Here is a 16,528-nt window from a genome sequence, read left to right as displayed (position 1 = left end):
TGTGAGCACCAAGTAACAGTGCCTCAGGTACTGAAAATAGTTGGAGAAAGGAGATACTAGACTTAAAGGTGTTTTCTGTATAAGAAAAGCTTCCCCCGTAAAGTGTTGAGACCTATTTTAACCATTTTTTTCACAGAGAAATGTCTCAGATACATTCCACACTCTTTAGGGTTATGAAACAGATTTAATGTTATAAAATGATACCCTTCCTGATAGCAAGATATTATGAACACTGCAATAACTGAAGTATGCAAATTACTTGCCTCCCTGAAATAGTACATATAACACTTTTGTGCATGTGAGTCTATGTGTTTTCTGGGGAAAGGGCCCTACCTAAATTCTCAAAGGGACCCAAGAAAGGGTCTCAAACCGACTGACCAAGATGGGAAGTAGCCTCTGCCCCAGACCCATTGGTCCCCAGTGCTGTGATGTTCTAGGCAATGTTTTCCTCTTTGCTTCTCATGGTCTTTCTGTTTTCAGCTGTCACTTCTCACCCGCACTACTCACACCATTTTTGTGGTTTCTGTCTCCCTTCTCCCCTCTAGCTGCTTTTCTTCCTCTCTTCTCACTCACATTTCTGCCAGTGCTCCTTTACTTGTATTGTGAGGATAGGTATCACTGGATTTTAAAAAAAAAGGTGATCTGATCAGCAGACCAGTCACGTGTCTTCTAAATCGCAGTACTTGTGGTTGTTTTCATTTCTGCTCAATACTTGAGCCCTTTCCAGTTGCCTTTGAGTTTGTGGGGTTTGTAGGTATCTTTGGGTTTGTGAAGATGCCAGATGTCTGACTGCTGGGGACGTTACTGGAGCAAGCTTCTTGTAGATTTCAGCAAGCTGAACATGGACTTGAGACAGCAACAAACACTCATTCCCCCCCATCAACCTACGATCTACAGACTACTTTAAGAAACTTGAGGCACTTTGTCTCCTTCCCAGCTTATATGAGCATCTGAAGTATCTGCATCCCCAGTCTAAGCTGGGATTTACAAGAAATATTTAGAGCGTGCTCAGCATGGCACCTTCAACCATGTTCTATAAATGGTATGCTGGTAAATGAGCTGTAAAGAAACAAGAAAATGTCACTGCTTCTCCTTAATTGGTAGATTACAGCACCGTGTCAAATGGAAAGAAGGGAGATGAGGGAGGCAGGGTACTCTCTGACTGCTGGGGAGACAGACATGCCAGGTGGGACAGAACCACTAAGAACCCTGGTAACTGCCGGGCACTGGGACAAGGATGAAGTGGCAGAGCTGCTTCGTCCCACCACAGAAGACAAGATGCTGGCTCTTGAAATGCCTAACCACACTGCCTTCATTTCTTACCTGTCACGGCGGCTGTCTTATAGTCTGCGGGGAAGGAGCTGGTTAGCTTTTTACATAACTAAAAATAACAGTGCTGTGGAGGGGAGAGATATTCCCAAGAAGAGCTAGAAGTGGCAGACCTCAGAGAGTATAAAAATAACTGAATTCAAAAATGTATAAACATAAAGCATGCACAGAAAGGTCAGCTCTCCAAAAGTTGAAACAGATGAAACGTATAAACAACAGAAAAAGTAGTCACATATATCCAAAAGGCAAGTAATAAGATCAGCAAGTAGTTGAAAAAAATGGCTGAGAAAAGCCATAAACCCCTCAGTTCTCCTGTCTCTGCACCACTGTGATGTGGCTATCCATGGCTATCCGCACCTGTGATCCAGAAGGATGTGCCTGTCCAATTTCTTACCTCACCGCGGTCGCTGGCTGGGATGTGTGAAGGCCTTGCTTCTTCATCGAGTGGCTCAATCACTGTCACCTCTGCAAATTCCTCCACGGATCCTTGAAACTCGGGTAAGGACCTTCGTCCGTAACGCTTCCCACCTCTAACATATTTGGGCTGAGCTTCGAGAGTGCAGTCTGGGCAAGGAGACAAGAGTTGAGGCCACATTACATGACAATCTCAGCCCCTATCTGACACACAGCCTTCGGACACAGCCTCTTATACCAGCCCCAAAATAAACCACCACCGTTTGCCAGTTGCGGTGGACGTGGGCGTATATGAGCCAGTAAGTCAGATGCAGAGCACAGCTTCTAATTCCGAATGATTTATAGCACCCCGAGTATATCTCAGCATGTGGTGGGAGAGATGAGGAGCCAGCAGTGAGGGATTTGTTTAAAACTAGGGAATTAAGAACAGGACAAAGCAAGCGGTCGTATGTGTTCTTCAGTTTATTAAGCTCTGTTTTGCAGACAGAGGGAACAGGGGAGGGAAGGATCATACTACCAGAGACACGTTGGAAAATGATGATTAAAAAGAACACCTTATCAGCACTGTAAAGTTAGCATTCACACCAATTAGTCTGGAACACACCCCTCTAGTACCTTAGTGAGTCCTTTGTTAACCATCCCACTTTCTGATCCATCAGACAAGCAGGAAGACAGAACAAAGAAACTGACATAGTGGATCCTAATCAATTAATGACAGCTCACTGTTCATATGAAACTTGTCATCAAGATCTCATTATAAAATTAAAAGCTGTGGAATAAAATAGCAAATGCAAAACTGCATTAAGAAAATCATATATTATGTTCTTTTCTCTTCATGAGCTTCGTGTTGTACAAAATAAAAGGAATGTGTATAAGGGGAAAGTCATCTCTTGACCCTGAAGGACTTCAGCATTCAGCAGAACATGTCTCAGGTTCAGCCTTCACCACCACCCCACCATCATCACCACCAACACCACCAACACCACCATCACCACCACCATCACCACCACCACCATCACCGCCACCACCACCACCGCCACCACTGCCACCATCACCACCACCATCACCACCACCACCATCACCACCACCACCACCATCACCACCACCACCACCATCACCACCATCACCACCACCACCACCATCACCACCACCACCACCATCACCAACATCACCACCACCACCACCATGACCACCACCATCATCACTACCACCATCACCACCACCACCGCCATCATCACCACCAAAATCACCAGCACCACTACCACCACCATCACCATTACCACCATCACCACCACCACAATCACCATCACTACCACAATCATCACCACCATCACCACCACCACCACCACAATCACCATCACTACCACCACAATCATCACCACCATCACCACCACCACCACCATCATCACCACCACCACCATCACCACCACCACCACCGCCATCACCACCACCACCACCACCAAAATCACCAGCACCACCATCACCACCACCACCATCATCACCACCACCACAATCACCACCACCACCACACCACCACCATCACCACCACCACACCACCATCACTACCACAATCATCACCACCATCACCACCACCACCACCACAATCACCATCACTACCACCACAATCATCACCACCATCACCACCACCACCACCATCATCACCACCACCACCACCACCACCACCACCGCCATCACCACCACCACCACCAAAATCACCAGCACCACCATCACCACCACCACCATCATCACCACCACCACAATCACCACCACCACCACACCACCACCATCACCACCACCACACCACCATCACCACCACCACCATCACCACCATCATCAGCACCACCGCCACCATCACCACCGCCACCATCACCACCACCACCATCACCACCAACATCACCACCACCACCACCACCATCACCACCACATACTAACCTTTCTCTACAATGGTAGCTTTAGAGCAATAAAATAAATACTTCACTCATTAGAAATGTCAGCTTAGAGACACACTTTTTTTAGCACCTTGAACAGAATCAGGAGAACAAAATATTCCATTAAAATATAAAACTGGCAATGCTTTGATTTCAGTTCTTATCACCCACATGGACATACTGTCTCTCTGGAGAACATAATATGTGTTCTGTTTGAACATGACAGTCTTAACAAGGTATGTCTGAACTCAGACATGTAGATTTTTAGATGAGGGCTGTACACAGATCATCAAAACAAGGGTAACTGATTAGATGAGAACTAAAAGAACAAAACCTTTCCTTTATCACCACTGAAACCATGTTGGGGGTAGCTATTACTTTGTAGTCTCCCTGGGAGGACTGGTGATCCTGCGTGACTAACTCTGTCCTCCCCGCTCCCATGCCCTTCCTCTGGGATAAGCTTAGGTTTCACAATTGTGGTCAGAAACATCCTGAAAATGCTCGGCAAAGCTCAGAGTGAAGTATTTATGCTTGCTCTATAATTTCTAGCAATATTTATATCCAAAGTCCCAGCCAAGTCATTTTATTAGGTCGAGCGATTCTCTTACAGGAAGTGTTCAAGCATACAAAAGTTATATTGAAAGTCGCATGCATATTTGAAGGTACCTTTTATCAGAAGACAGTGTGTCAGCTTGTGAGCGTTCAGGAGCGGCCCAGACACCCGAGCTACTTGTTGGCAGCTGACACCCACAGATGCTAGTCAGATAAAAGGCAATGTAGAACCATCCTTAATTTATTACATATTCTTAAATTTTAGTGGCAGACAACAAGATACACCATTAGTGATGATGGGGGTTTGGAAAAGATTAAAGGGAAAATGTATAACGTCAGAAAATGGAACGTGGGATTTTCCCGGTATGAGAACATAAGTCATGGTCTGGGGAAGGAAGTGGCAGAGGAACTCTGAATGCATGCCGCACTTTTTCAGAGGAAAAAAAGCAGTGGGGAAAAGCCACAGTCTTAAAACAAACAAACAAACAAAAAAACCCACAACCCACTGTGATTTAATCCAAAATCCACCTGTGGATGAAATATTTACTACTAAATGTTTCATGCTGTGTAGGGAGCAGTGGTAGATTTGAAATAGCTCTTTTTCTAAGCAATGAAAGATAACAGACTATGAAACATTAGGGATCCTGTGGAGTTCTGGTTTATTTATACACTTACTTATTTTTGCATTGCCAGGAACTTTAAATTAATTCTTAAAACTCGAAGTTAATATCTTTCACAGCATGTGCATACATCACCAAGTCAATTTCTAGAGAAATCTATTAAAATGTAGAATCTTTTTGAATAAAGATATTAGCACAAAGGAAAAATGGGGCATTAAAGTTTCCTCGTAAGAAATTTCACAACACTTCCATCCAATAAAGAATTAGACTAATCACACCAATTACAAATAGTTATATTTTAGACGTGAACACACTCCTACAGCCTTCTTTTATTTAGAGCATCAGCCTCATTGTATTTACAAGATAAGAAGGGGAAGAAAGGCATTAAAAGTAAGGAGATCCAGAGAGAACATTCATGGTCAACAGCCACTGTTGTGCTAAGCCTTTGAAAACTCCAGCGTTCTCCTGATGAATTTCAAGCAGGGCTTTACAAGTGCACAGCAGCAGTCCACCAAACAGGAGGCCTTAGTGGGGATTTCAAGACACTCCTGCCCACCCAAATTAAAGAATGCCTTACCCCTCCCTTACCATGCCCAACAAAGACTTGCCAAACGACAGCCCTGGGGCAAAGTGTCTTGTCTTTATGGGCACATCCAGATGTGATGTATGTATTTCAGGGGTTTAGCCTGGAACAATTTTATCTATGCCAGATAATATAGGGTTATTTAATTTATTAAGAAATGAAATTATTTACACACAGCTTCCTTTAACGTAAGTGTAAGTAACTGCACCAATCATAAGCTCCAAGGAGGGACATGAAATGCCAGTGGAAAAAAAAAAACCAAGATATAAAGGACTGCTTGTACTTCCGGTATTTTCTTTCCTTGAATGTATATTTATGATTCTACCTAGATTGTCAAGCTTCCGAGCCATTTCCCCTTCTTTCCTATTTTCCATTTTCCCTGTTTGGCATCACTACATAAAAATACAAATGAGCTTTGAAGGAAAGCAGACAGGCCTGGCCTGCCCAGAGGAGTCTTAGACTCCTGGAGCCCCTGGCGAGCTCACAATGAGATGCACCAGGAAGAGAAACTCCAGAGGTGTGATAATGTTCACTTTCCAGAACCAGGATGAACCACAGTGCACATGTATGACTTGTGACCAGAAGGTCTTGCACTTACAATAAAAGAAAAATTGAAAGTCAATGTTAATGAGAATGACCACTTGGCACGGGCCAGCTGCAGCCAGGGAAAACAACCAGCCCCCCACCTGTCCCTCCGCCTCTCCCTGCCTTCCCCCCTCTAACCGAGCAGGGCAGTTCACACTCTGTACTCTCTCCCAGAACTGCCCCAGCCACCTGTGTGATGTGAATGGCCACTTGGAACACGCAGTTCTTCCAATGACCAAAGGCAAAGCAATGAGGACCCAAGAGGAAGGTGAAATCGTTACCCAAAAACCTCAACACTATTTATTCCATCAACGTTTTTCTTGAAAAACACAAGGCTTAGGACATGGGATGAGGTACCATCCTCAGCACATACATGGGAAGTTAGAGGAGAGTTTCAAAGATGCACTCCAGTATTAGGTGGATTCATTTAACTTATATCTATCAGACACCTGCCGTGGGCAAAGCATTCTATCGCACTTGTTGAGGGATAAGATGGATATTGTAACACTTTTTGATTCAAACTTCCCTGTTTGACCTGAGGATACTTCCAGGGTGAAGAAGAAAGCCCTGCCTTTATGGTGCCTGATCTTCTTGTTTTGGAATTGCTCACGTAGACCCCCTTGCTTTCTACTTCCCTTCCTGCCCCATTTCGTTAACCTGGGAAATCATTCCCAGAGACCGCACCCCCTTCCAAAGGACCTGGGCACAGGGGGATCATCTGAGGCCCTGTCTATACTACATTTCTGCTGAACTCACGGGATTCCTGAAACCCCTCTGAAAATAAGGAGTCAAAAATGAAGCACGTGTAAACCTCAGGACGAGCCCCCCACGAGAGGCAGTCACGCAGCAAATGAGCACCACCAGCCCCACTGCACCTCCCACCTCCTCGCCTACTCTGAACGCACCGTTGCACAGGGCTTACACAGTCAGAGCGCAAACCCACACCTGATACTAAATAAGAGAAAAGGGAAGAAAAGAATCAAATCAAAGAGAAAAGGGAAGAAAAGAATCAAATCAATTGCTGATCATCAAATTATCAACACAGAAGGAGACAGAGAGATTGAGACCAATAGCAAGGGAAGGGGGTGAGGGACAGAAGACAGGCAGAGAGCTGGAGGCCTATGTGGGGATGGGGGAGGGGAAGCAGGAGGAACTGATGGATTGGGGACCAAGAGGTAGGAGAAGAATGGAGTGAGGGGCCAAGAAGGAGAGGAGAGGAGGGTGGAGGTGAGTTGGAGAAATAGAAAGAAGAAGGGATGGGGAGGGAGATGTCCCAAGGAAGCGAGGGGAGAAGAGAAGCCAAGAGAGAATGAACGACATAAAAAAAGACACCCAGAAAGCCTTTGGACACTATCGGCCATTACTTCTGCCTCCCAGGGTGCCCCGCCTCTGCAGGGACCGTCAGCAGGCAGGCTCCCCACCCCAACACTTTGTGTGCACACAGCCCTTGCCAAGGCAGCTGCTTCCCAGCCACTAGCACCCCACTCCCCAATCACGCCTCTCTTCCAGAATCTTCACACGAGATGCAGATGTCAACTGGAGCTTTCAGGTCCTCCCCGGATGCAATGACAGAATTTTAGGAGCAGTCTTCACATCATTTCTTACCAATCTGAGTGATGTTTCCTGCACGAACACAGGGGCTTCTGGGCACAAAGGTAATAAGGTGGCTCTGATTAGCCTTGCCTGGAAGGAAGCATCGAGCGGAAGGTTAGCACCCCGCAAGAGTGCTGAGGATGGTGGATGGGTGTGGTCTGGCAACCCCCAGGGCTGACTGGTCTGATCAGATGGTCTATCTAAGCCCTAGAGCAGGTGAAGGTCCGTCCATAAGAAAAACTCTTCGAGTTGATAATGATGATGTGATTGTTCCCCAACCTTCTTCCCAGGAGGATCGGCCTGCCTGCATCTTGAGCCATTTGGGGGATAAAGGCAGAGATTCACTTATCACCTAACTGAGTCCTCCCCATTGTTCAAGGCTCAACTCAAAACTCATTTCTTTCAAGTAACTGCTTGGCACAAGTTTCACGGAACGTTTTTTTCTGTGAATTTAGCGCGACCCATACTGTTGATAGCTCCCGATTTAATAACGATCATGCATATTTTTCTAAAAGCATTTTACATGTTAGAATTACCTACCCAGCTAGACTGAATGCTTTCCAGGGCAGCCGTGCTTCATGGAAAGAGCCTGTGGGCTCTGAATTCAAACAGACCTGGACCCTCTGTCCTTATCAAGGTGAGGAGGACCTAACGTCCTGAGGCTTGGTCTCCTCATCCGGAGGAAGGGAAAACAACAGGAGTTCCGTGGGGCAAGGTCACTATTCTGTCAGGTAGTGTCCTCCCACCCAGACTCCTGGGGGTCAGCGGTGGCTCAAAGCCAGCAGAGCAGAGTCAGGGAGAGCCTCACAGCCCCCAGTCCCACAGTAGATTCCCTGACCTCATCTGTCGCCATGGGTGAGATTACTGGCAAACACACAGTGACGACATCCAGTCTGTCATCTCAGAAACTGAGGCTGCCTCCAACTCATTCATGCCCTAATTTTCTCTTCCTTGTCATCTCCTTTCCCTTCATCAATGGGCTGACATGAGAGGACACACCAATTCTCTAAGACTCCCTGCAGAAAACTACCATTTTCATGTCCCCAGTTTGGAAACCTTCTCATACACTGGAATTGAAATAAACTTACATCAGCACAACTCCCAAGCAAACTGTTTCATTATCAACATTCGCACCAGCCCTATTTATTTAATTTTAAATAACAGGAGTATCTTTTTTGCACATACACATATTTTTAAAAGAGTGCCTTCTTACTCCTTGTAAAATCATAACAATAAGTATTCTTCTATAGGACAGTTGAATAGTTGCTTAGTCTTTGATTCCACAGATACATCATAATTTGCCTAACCAAAATACACTGTCAAATATTTACTCTTGAGATATATATATATAGTTTTTGGGTTTTTTGTTTTACTATTTTAAATGACTATCCTTACACACACATCTTCATGCACATCCATAATTATTTCCATAGCATAAAATCTGAAAGTGGCATTGATTGGCCAAAGGCATTTTTATGGCATTGTTTTACATAATTCTAGGAAGGTTTTATCAGTTTACATGACCACCAGTGGGCGTGAATGTCTCCAATTCCCTCTGACCTTAGGAAATGGGTCCTCACACCCTCTTTTGATAGTGGTAGTGGTTAGTGGTAGTGATTTTACCTTACTTTTAATTTTTGAAGAAATTTTCTGGTGCTCACTGTTAGCATCTCATGCATACCAAAGGAACCGAGGACGAAGCCCTTACTCAACCAGAGAGAGGACAAGAGAACATGCCTGTTGGGCCATCTGTGTATATCTCCTAAAAACAGGGTCCTCAGCCAGAGCTCAGTTCAACTCTGAATACAGCTGCAAACACAAACCTTCAATCACTGCAAACCAGGATCTAGCCCACTGTCTGGCCATGAGACCTGCCTTGCTGAGTGAATGAAGAGATATTTGTTTATTATATTTATAGCTTCCCAAAATATAAGGAAAATAACTAGAAATAGGGCAGTTTCTGGAATTAGTAATGTTTATTACCAAAAAAAAAGAAAAAATCATCCATCTGCCGTGCCTTTTTTTCTAATGATTTGGTTTTTCCAAACCTGAGTTTTCCCTCACCAAATAAACAAAGGAGAGATATTTTACATTAACCGCATGAGGGAAAGAAAGAGCTTCCTGCATTATGCTAACATCTACTACAGAACACAAATCTAATGAAGATGCATCAAACAAGGACAAAATCTCCGGAGAACAGATCCAGACAGCATGTTGGTACCACGTAACTTAGAGCCTGTGCCAGCATCTCCATTATAAAAATTAAATTGTACACATAGACATGAGGGAGCTACGCCATCGGTGACGTTGATCAGTTTGGAATTTACAAAGGACTCTCTACATCCCCAACCCATTTTTCTGACCTTATCTGAATTTCAGTACTTTTCATTGTGTACTATTGTTGTTTTAGGGAAAAAACTCTCTCCTAGGAGTCTTAGAATCATACACATCAGCGTTAAAAAGATGCTGGAAATCATCTAGTTCGTACCCTCTAATTTTAAAAATAAAGACACTGTACCGCAGAGACGTTATAAATGGCACAACCCAAGACTACATAAATAATGACTTAATTCCATCTCCTCTGACATCCTATTATAGCTCTGTGTTTGTATTATTTATATACAACTGCCTTTTATTAGAAGAATATGAAAGCATGAACTATACTGGGCATTTGTCCTTAGGAAGCAGACCCTTATAGTGTCAACTTATGTTGGGTGAAATTTTATAGAAACACAAAGCTAGCTTTCTGCTAAATGTAGATGTCATTTAGATATTAGGAGACAACACAACCGAATCTTGGAGCTGAATGGATTTTAAGTATTTTCCAGCACAACTACTTTCACATATGAGGCAACTGAAGACCACAGAGGTTGTGATGTATAAGGCCACCCGATTAGAGGAGCAGGGCCAGTATTTTGTAAGTCCTGGTTCAAGGGTCTTTCTACCTCATCAAGCTGGATTTTCTGTATTACAGTCAGGTGCAACACCTGATATTTTTAACTTATAAAAATCTTGGATGTTATAAAATATCAATTCATGACCCACTCAATGTCTAAGGCTGTGCACCATGGCCCTCCTATTTTTGCAGTCACCTTCCATAGTTGAAGAGTAACCTTTTCTCTCAAAGTCTAGGAGGTCCACTGATTTGAAAAGGCAAGACAAAAATACAACAGCCCTGGCCCCTTACGGCAGAAGATGAATTAAGTCCTGAACAGCCAAATAATGTCACTAATGATCAGGTGAAACCTGCTCTTAATTTGCTCCTTCCTTCTGCCTCTGGCCGCCTGTCAGAATCTTTGGGGCCAGGCTGCACTGACTGAGGACTGCTGCCCCCAGCTCATCCATCTGAGGGTTAACATCCTCAAGCCAAAGCCTCCTGGAGTCCCATCCCTTGGTGATACAGTGTCAGCATCCTCCCCTGCTACTATCTGTGAGACTTCAATTAAGCCACATCCCTCTTTGAGCCTCAATTTGCTCATGAATAAAATGGCAGCATTTGCTCCAGCCCTACAATCATATGGTCTATGAGTTAAGGGAGAGTTATTTTCATAAAGGGGAAGGAGGGGGTGAACTCAAGGGGCCTCTCGATATACAGCATTTGAGTCCTGATCCTTCTTTCTCTGTCTTTCGCCGGCCAAGCCAGACAGCCTATGGGGGTGGAGTCACATTTTCAAGTGGGTGGGAGAACATCTGAGTGGAAAGCAATACATGATCCCCAAAAACAACTGGAAGGGCCAGGGAGCGATGGGCAAAAGATAGAAGAAGCAGAGATTCTCAGGAACAAAGAAGGAATGACTCCCAGCCTCCTATGAGATAAAACACTCTTAAGGCACAGGCTCAATCCTGGATTTTACGCTGCCAGGCCAAACCTTAGGAAGTCGCATACACGCTGGATGCAATGCTATAATTACTTTGCTGCTTCATTACACTGATTTGGGGTAGCTCAGTAACAAAGGTTTGCTGCAGCCCACCCAAAGGATGGAGCACACGGTGACCTATAAAAGTCCCTCTGCGTGTCCCCCTGGAAGATTTGTCCAAATGATGCCCTCAGCCTGCACAGCACTGAGGCATATACATAACTCTGAAACTATCGCCTGGAGCTGAATTCATAAACCTTACTTCCGAGCTGTTACCAAGCTCAGCCAGCCATTGTCTACCTCCCCATCATTCAGAGCCCTCTATGGGGCACCCTTCACATTTGTGGTCACATCAATCTGTACATTTATTATGACACTTTTCTGGCAGGTGACAGGAGAGGTTTTGAAGAAAGAGCAGCAAAAGGACCACGTGAACTAGTGGTAGCACTGCCTGTGTCAAACCCATATTATGGTAATACAGAAGAACACTGAATTTAAGCTTATGTTACCTATGCTCACATGAAATAAAATAGATGTGGTAATGTCACCATAGCTCTAGTCAGGGTCCCTAGATCTTGCACTATTGTCATCAAGATGACAACCTTGGGGCTTCCCTGGTGGCGCAGTGGTTAAGAATCCACCTGCCAATGCAGGGGACATGGGTTCGAGCCCTGGTCCGGGAAGATCCCACATGCCACGGAGCAACTAAGCCCACGCGCCACAACTACTGAGCCTGCACTCTAGAGCCTGCGAGCCACAACTACTGAACCCATGTGCCACAACTACTGAAGCCCGTGTGCCTAGAGCCTGTGTTCCACAACAAGAGAAGCCACCGCAAAGAGAAGCCTGCGCACCGCAGCGAAGAGTAGCCCCTGCTTGCTGCAACTAGAGAAAGCCCGCGCACAGCAACGAAGACCCAACACAGCCAAAAATAAATAAATAAATTTTTTTTAAAAAAAGATGACAAACTTGATTTCAAATTTTTATTTATTTTTGGCCGCGGGATCTTAGTTCCCTGACCAGGGATTGAACCTGGGCCCCAGCGGTGAAAGTGCCAAGTCCTAATCACTGGACTGCCAGGGAATTCCCAAGATGACAACTTTAAAAAAGTAAAACTGCCAATAAAATGTGAGACCCCATAAGAACAACAGTCCATGTTCCAGCAGTGGTCACCTACAGAAATTCTACTTTTTGTCAGGAAAATCTCTAGAATGCAATAATCTCCCTCCTAGGCCCACTGGGGGCTTGCAGAGAGCTCTGGAAAGCCTCAGAGTTGGCAATAACCTTAGCAAAAAGGGGGAGACTCAATCTAGAATCCAAAACACTGCTAAATGCAGAGTTCATACATATGACACAAATCTGGGGCATTTCAGAAGATACGATGAAGAACTAGATCACCAGTGAGGATAAGGCATGAGTTCCCATTTGTGCTTCTTCTAAATAGGTCACACTGAGTGACTCCTTACAGTGACAAACTGTCAATGATTTCTCCTCAGTCTCAGAACTGGACTATATTTTTAGTGTTCTCTTTTTTAGTGAGCAACTCTATGGGTTACAAACACTGGTAAAATCTGTAGCCACCACCACAATCAAGATAAAAAACAGTTTCATCACCCCCCAAATTCCCTTGTGCCCCTTTATAGTCAACCTCTAATCCTAGCCCCTAATAACCACTGATTATTTTTTTATAAAACCAGACTGTATTATAGTATAAATTCCAACTGTTTTAGACTTCCCCTTAAATATTTACCATATTTCATTGATTTTAAGACATAACCTCCCCCCACACACCCCTAGATTAGAATATTTTGAAATTATTATGTGTCTTACAAACAATGGCATTTTACCATTATAATTGAGAATTTTTCTTTTTAGAGGTATATAAAATAATTGTGTCATAATTGATGGTGCCTTTAAAAAAATCAGTGAAGTATAATATTAAGTTTTTCATTTCATAACGTTCATTGGATACTTACTATGTGCTAAACATCCTATTAGGCACTAAAAGTACAAAAACGAACAAACGTGGACCATAAGGAACTATCACTCGAGAGGAGATGGAAAAACAATTATAATATAATGTGATAAGGTCTGTAACAGAGGGCTATCCGCTCAGTAGGACTGAATAAAATTATCTCTTCATTGGCCAGCCTTCTTCTTTCAGACAAAACTCCCCCCCAGTTCATACTGTTCCTCGTTCACAGGAAATGAGGAGGGAGGAAGTACCATCCAGCCCCACTCTGCTCATTCCTAGAATGAGTTTTGGCCACACCATCTGACACATCTCCCAGGAACAATCCAGTGATTTCTTCCACAATTCGCTGCTGTGGTAGAGAAGGCTCATCGTAGTGGGCAACAGCTGCAAGGCTTTTATGACCATGTCAAAAGACCAAAAATAACCACTCAATCTGCGGGAGGCGGATGCCCCAAAGCTTTCACAGACATGCTTCAAGGTCCCCAAATTCTTCCCTGGACAAATTTTAAAGCAGAAGGAAGAGAGGAAAAGTTAGTGTCCTTACCTGGTTCTTGAAAGTGTTCTTCATTTGATAGAGTTCTAGACAAGATAAGTATTAATGCTTCTTTAAATTGGTCAAAATGCACCTAAAAATAAACAATTCAAAAGAAATTCAAAATAGTTTCCACAGCCTTAAGGAAGCAAACCCATCTACAAGGTTCCAGAACCATTTGTTAGCATCTGACAGCCTTGAAGTGAGTCATATAACCTGTTTTTGTTCCTTTTTTCTTCATTTCTCTAAAGCACTAAAGGGAAAATAGGCTGATCATTTTACACGCCAGTGTCACCAACACTAATATCAATATTTATTCAACCCTGAGGGGGAAAACTACACAGCAAAACCCTCTTTATAAACTCAGCAAAAGATAGGTTTTGAATTCTTAGCTCCTTTAATTTTTCTAAACAAGACCGGAAGAGAAAGATGTTAGGTTAGGTACTAGAAAAAACTTTCCAAGTAAATGACCCTCTGTAACAATGTCCCAAAGTTGCTTTCATCTCTTAAGATATTCTAGAAGAGGGGAAACTACCTCTCGAAGATGACTTGAAATACAGTCTTGCTTGAGGCAGGAATATGTTATATATTTATCTCCCAAGGCCCCTGTAATTCTATAAACAAATAGAAATCAATAGCAAACACAAAGAATAAAAGAACCTTGGGAAGCATTCTCCCGAATTCTTAAAAATACAATTACCTTGACTGAAGTAGGAAAGAACCTGAGTTTCACTTAAGTGAATACTCAGAATTGGGATATTACTTTGGTTAACGGGATAAAATAGTTTTCTTTATGGTCAAGTACATTCTTCTATAACTTAAATTTACATGATCTCACCATGCGGCAGAAGGGAGAGATGGTATTTCTTCTCATCATAATTATAGTTTAATAACGTGGTGCCTATTTATACAGAACCCTGTATGTAAATACAAAGTCGGTAAATTTATAACTTGTGCTGCTATGGGTCTCTTTAGACATCATTACAAAACGTTGCCTAGGAGATTAAATATAGTGACAGATAAAAACCACTTCTGAATTAAATGTGGAAAAGCAGCAAACCTTGTTAGTTATCTAAACAACGAGGGAAACCAATCATATGGCTTATTCACACAAATCAGTGCAAAGGAGAGGAATCCACTGAGATTCGTATGTCATAAAATAGCATATGCTTGCAATTTACCACTCTCTCCTAAAGAATATGTGATTTCTCTACCACATTCATTTTGATTACTTGAAATTGCTTTCTAAAATCATATTCCTTTAGATCACACAGACTAAAAGTCAGCATATTTGTGCAGCCAGAGCAGAAGTCTGTTCAGGAAGGGAGGGCATCTGCTAAAGAGCCAGGGTGGTACAATCAGTGAAGGACTAAAAGATTACAGAATTATAAACTGTGCTAATTAGGTTTCATAGCTGACGAATCACGGAAAAGCCTGGGGGAGGAAGGAGAACTAGGTTCCGCCAGAGTCAGGGATGGGCTTCAGGCACCGTGGCATCCAGCTTCAGTTACCGGGGGCGAGGCCATCTTCCCAACCAGCCGGCCCACAAACAGCACCTACCCAAGCCTCTCCCACTCAGGGGCATCTCCCACCCTGGCATCTACTATTTCCTACCAGAATCAGGCTTTCCTCTTAGGGTGGGCAGGAGAAGGGTGAGGAGTGAAAGCTCTAAGCTGGGGCAGCTGGGTCTAGGTCCTGACTCTGGCTCAGCCACTGTGAATTGGCTCAATTACCAAACCTCTCCAAGTTTTAGTTTGTTCCACTTGAAAAATGGGTTATCTAACAACTCATCTTTACGATTCACTCAACAGATATTTATTGGGCCGCTGCGATGGGCCAGGCCCTATCCTAGGCCCCGGTGATAGAGCCACCATGGAGCGCGTAGTCTCAAGAACTGTCACAGGGAATCAGGCAGGTACTGCTAAGGGCACTGCATGTATTTTATGTTATTTATACTACCGCCTCCCTCATAGTGGCTTTAGGGAGATAAAATGAGAGTTATGTAAAGTGTCTAGAACTTCCTGGGACTTGCTAGGTAGTCAGCAAGTGGTAGTTAACACTACTAACAGGACTAGTAATGGGGGTGACTGTTCTCACCACTTTCACAGAGAAACAGGGCCATATTTCAAGCAAAGCAACTGGCCATGAGAGTGACCCAACCAGCCACGTGGTAGGGCGGGGGTGACAGCAGGAGGCCCAGGAGCCTGCCTCCCCCCAGGACCTGTGCAGCTGGCCAGCATCAGAGAAATGGATCCGGTCTGCTGTGTTTAGGGACCCCAACTCCGAGATTCTCCTCTCCCTTAGGGTATCAGTGGACACGACCCAAATGAAACCAGAGTCCCTCACTGCCACAGTAATGAGTTGAACAGAAGGAGGCTCCTGTTTCAAAAGGGATGTGGTTGCCTTGAGACTTTCACATCCTTTATATCTGACTCTGTGGGTCTCTGCTGGGTCTCCTCAACGTGTCAGTTTTGATAGAGGTCATTGGAAAGAGCCCTTCGGAATTTAGTCCTAACATAGTTCAACTCGGCGAGGATTAGCCATGCAGGTAACTCAGGGG

The 16,528-nt window shown here is 44.0% G+C and overlaps 1 protein-coding gene across 3 annotated transcripts in view; it reads right to left on the bottom strand.

Annotated features, from left to right (window-relative positions):
* NIN (ninein) overlaps positions 1–16,528 on the bottom strand; it is a gene marked incomplete at its 3' end in the record, with an annotated part of 107,049 nt that overhangs the window by 72,598 nt on the left and 17,923 nt on the right. For all 3 annotated transcript variants that reach the window (XM_082865625.1, XM_082865626.1, XM_082865627.1), the window contains exons 4-5: positions 13,981–14,062; positions 1,724–1,893 (exon numbers count right to left, since the gene is read on the bottom strand). In XM_082865625.1, coding sequence (XP_082721751.1) covers positions 1,724–1,893; positions 13,981–14,062 — 252 coding nt within the window. The remainder of the gene's footprint in view (positions 1–1,723; positions 1,894–13,980; positions 14,063–16,528) is intronic.

The sequence above is a fragment of the Leucopleurus acutus genome, assembly GCF_964270905.1.
Source record: "Leucopleurus acutus genome assembly, chromosome: 1".
Lineage (NCBI taxonomy): Eukaryota > Metazoa > Chordata > Mammalia > Artiodactyla > Delphinidae > Leucopleurus > Leucopleurus acutus.
This window is presented reverse-complemented; position numbering and strand designations above follow the sequence as displayed.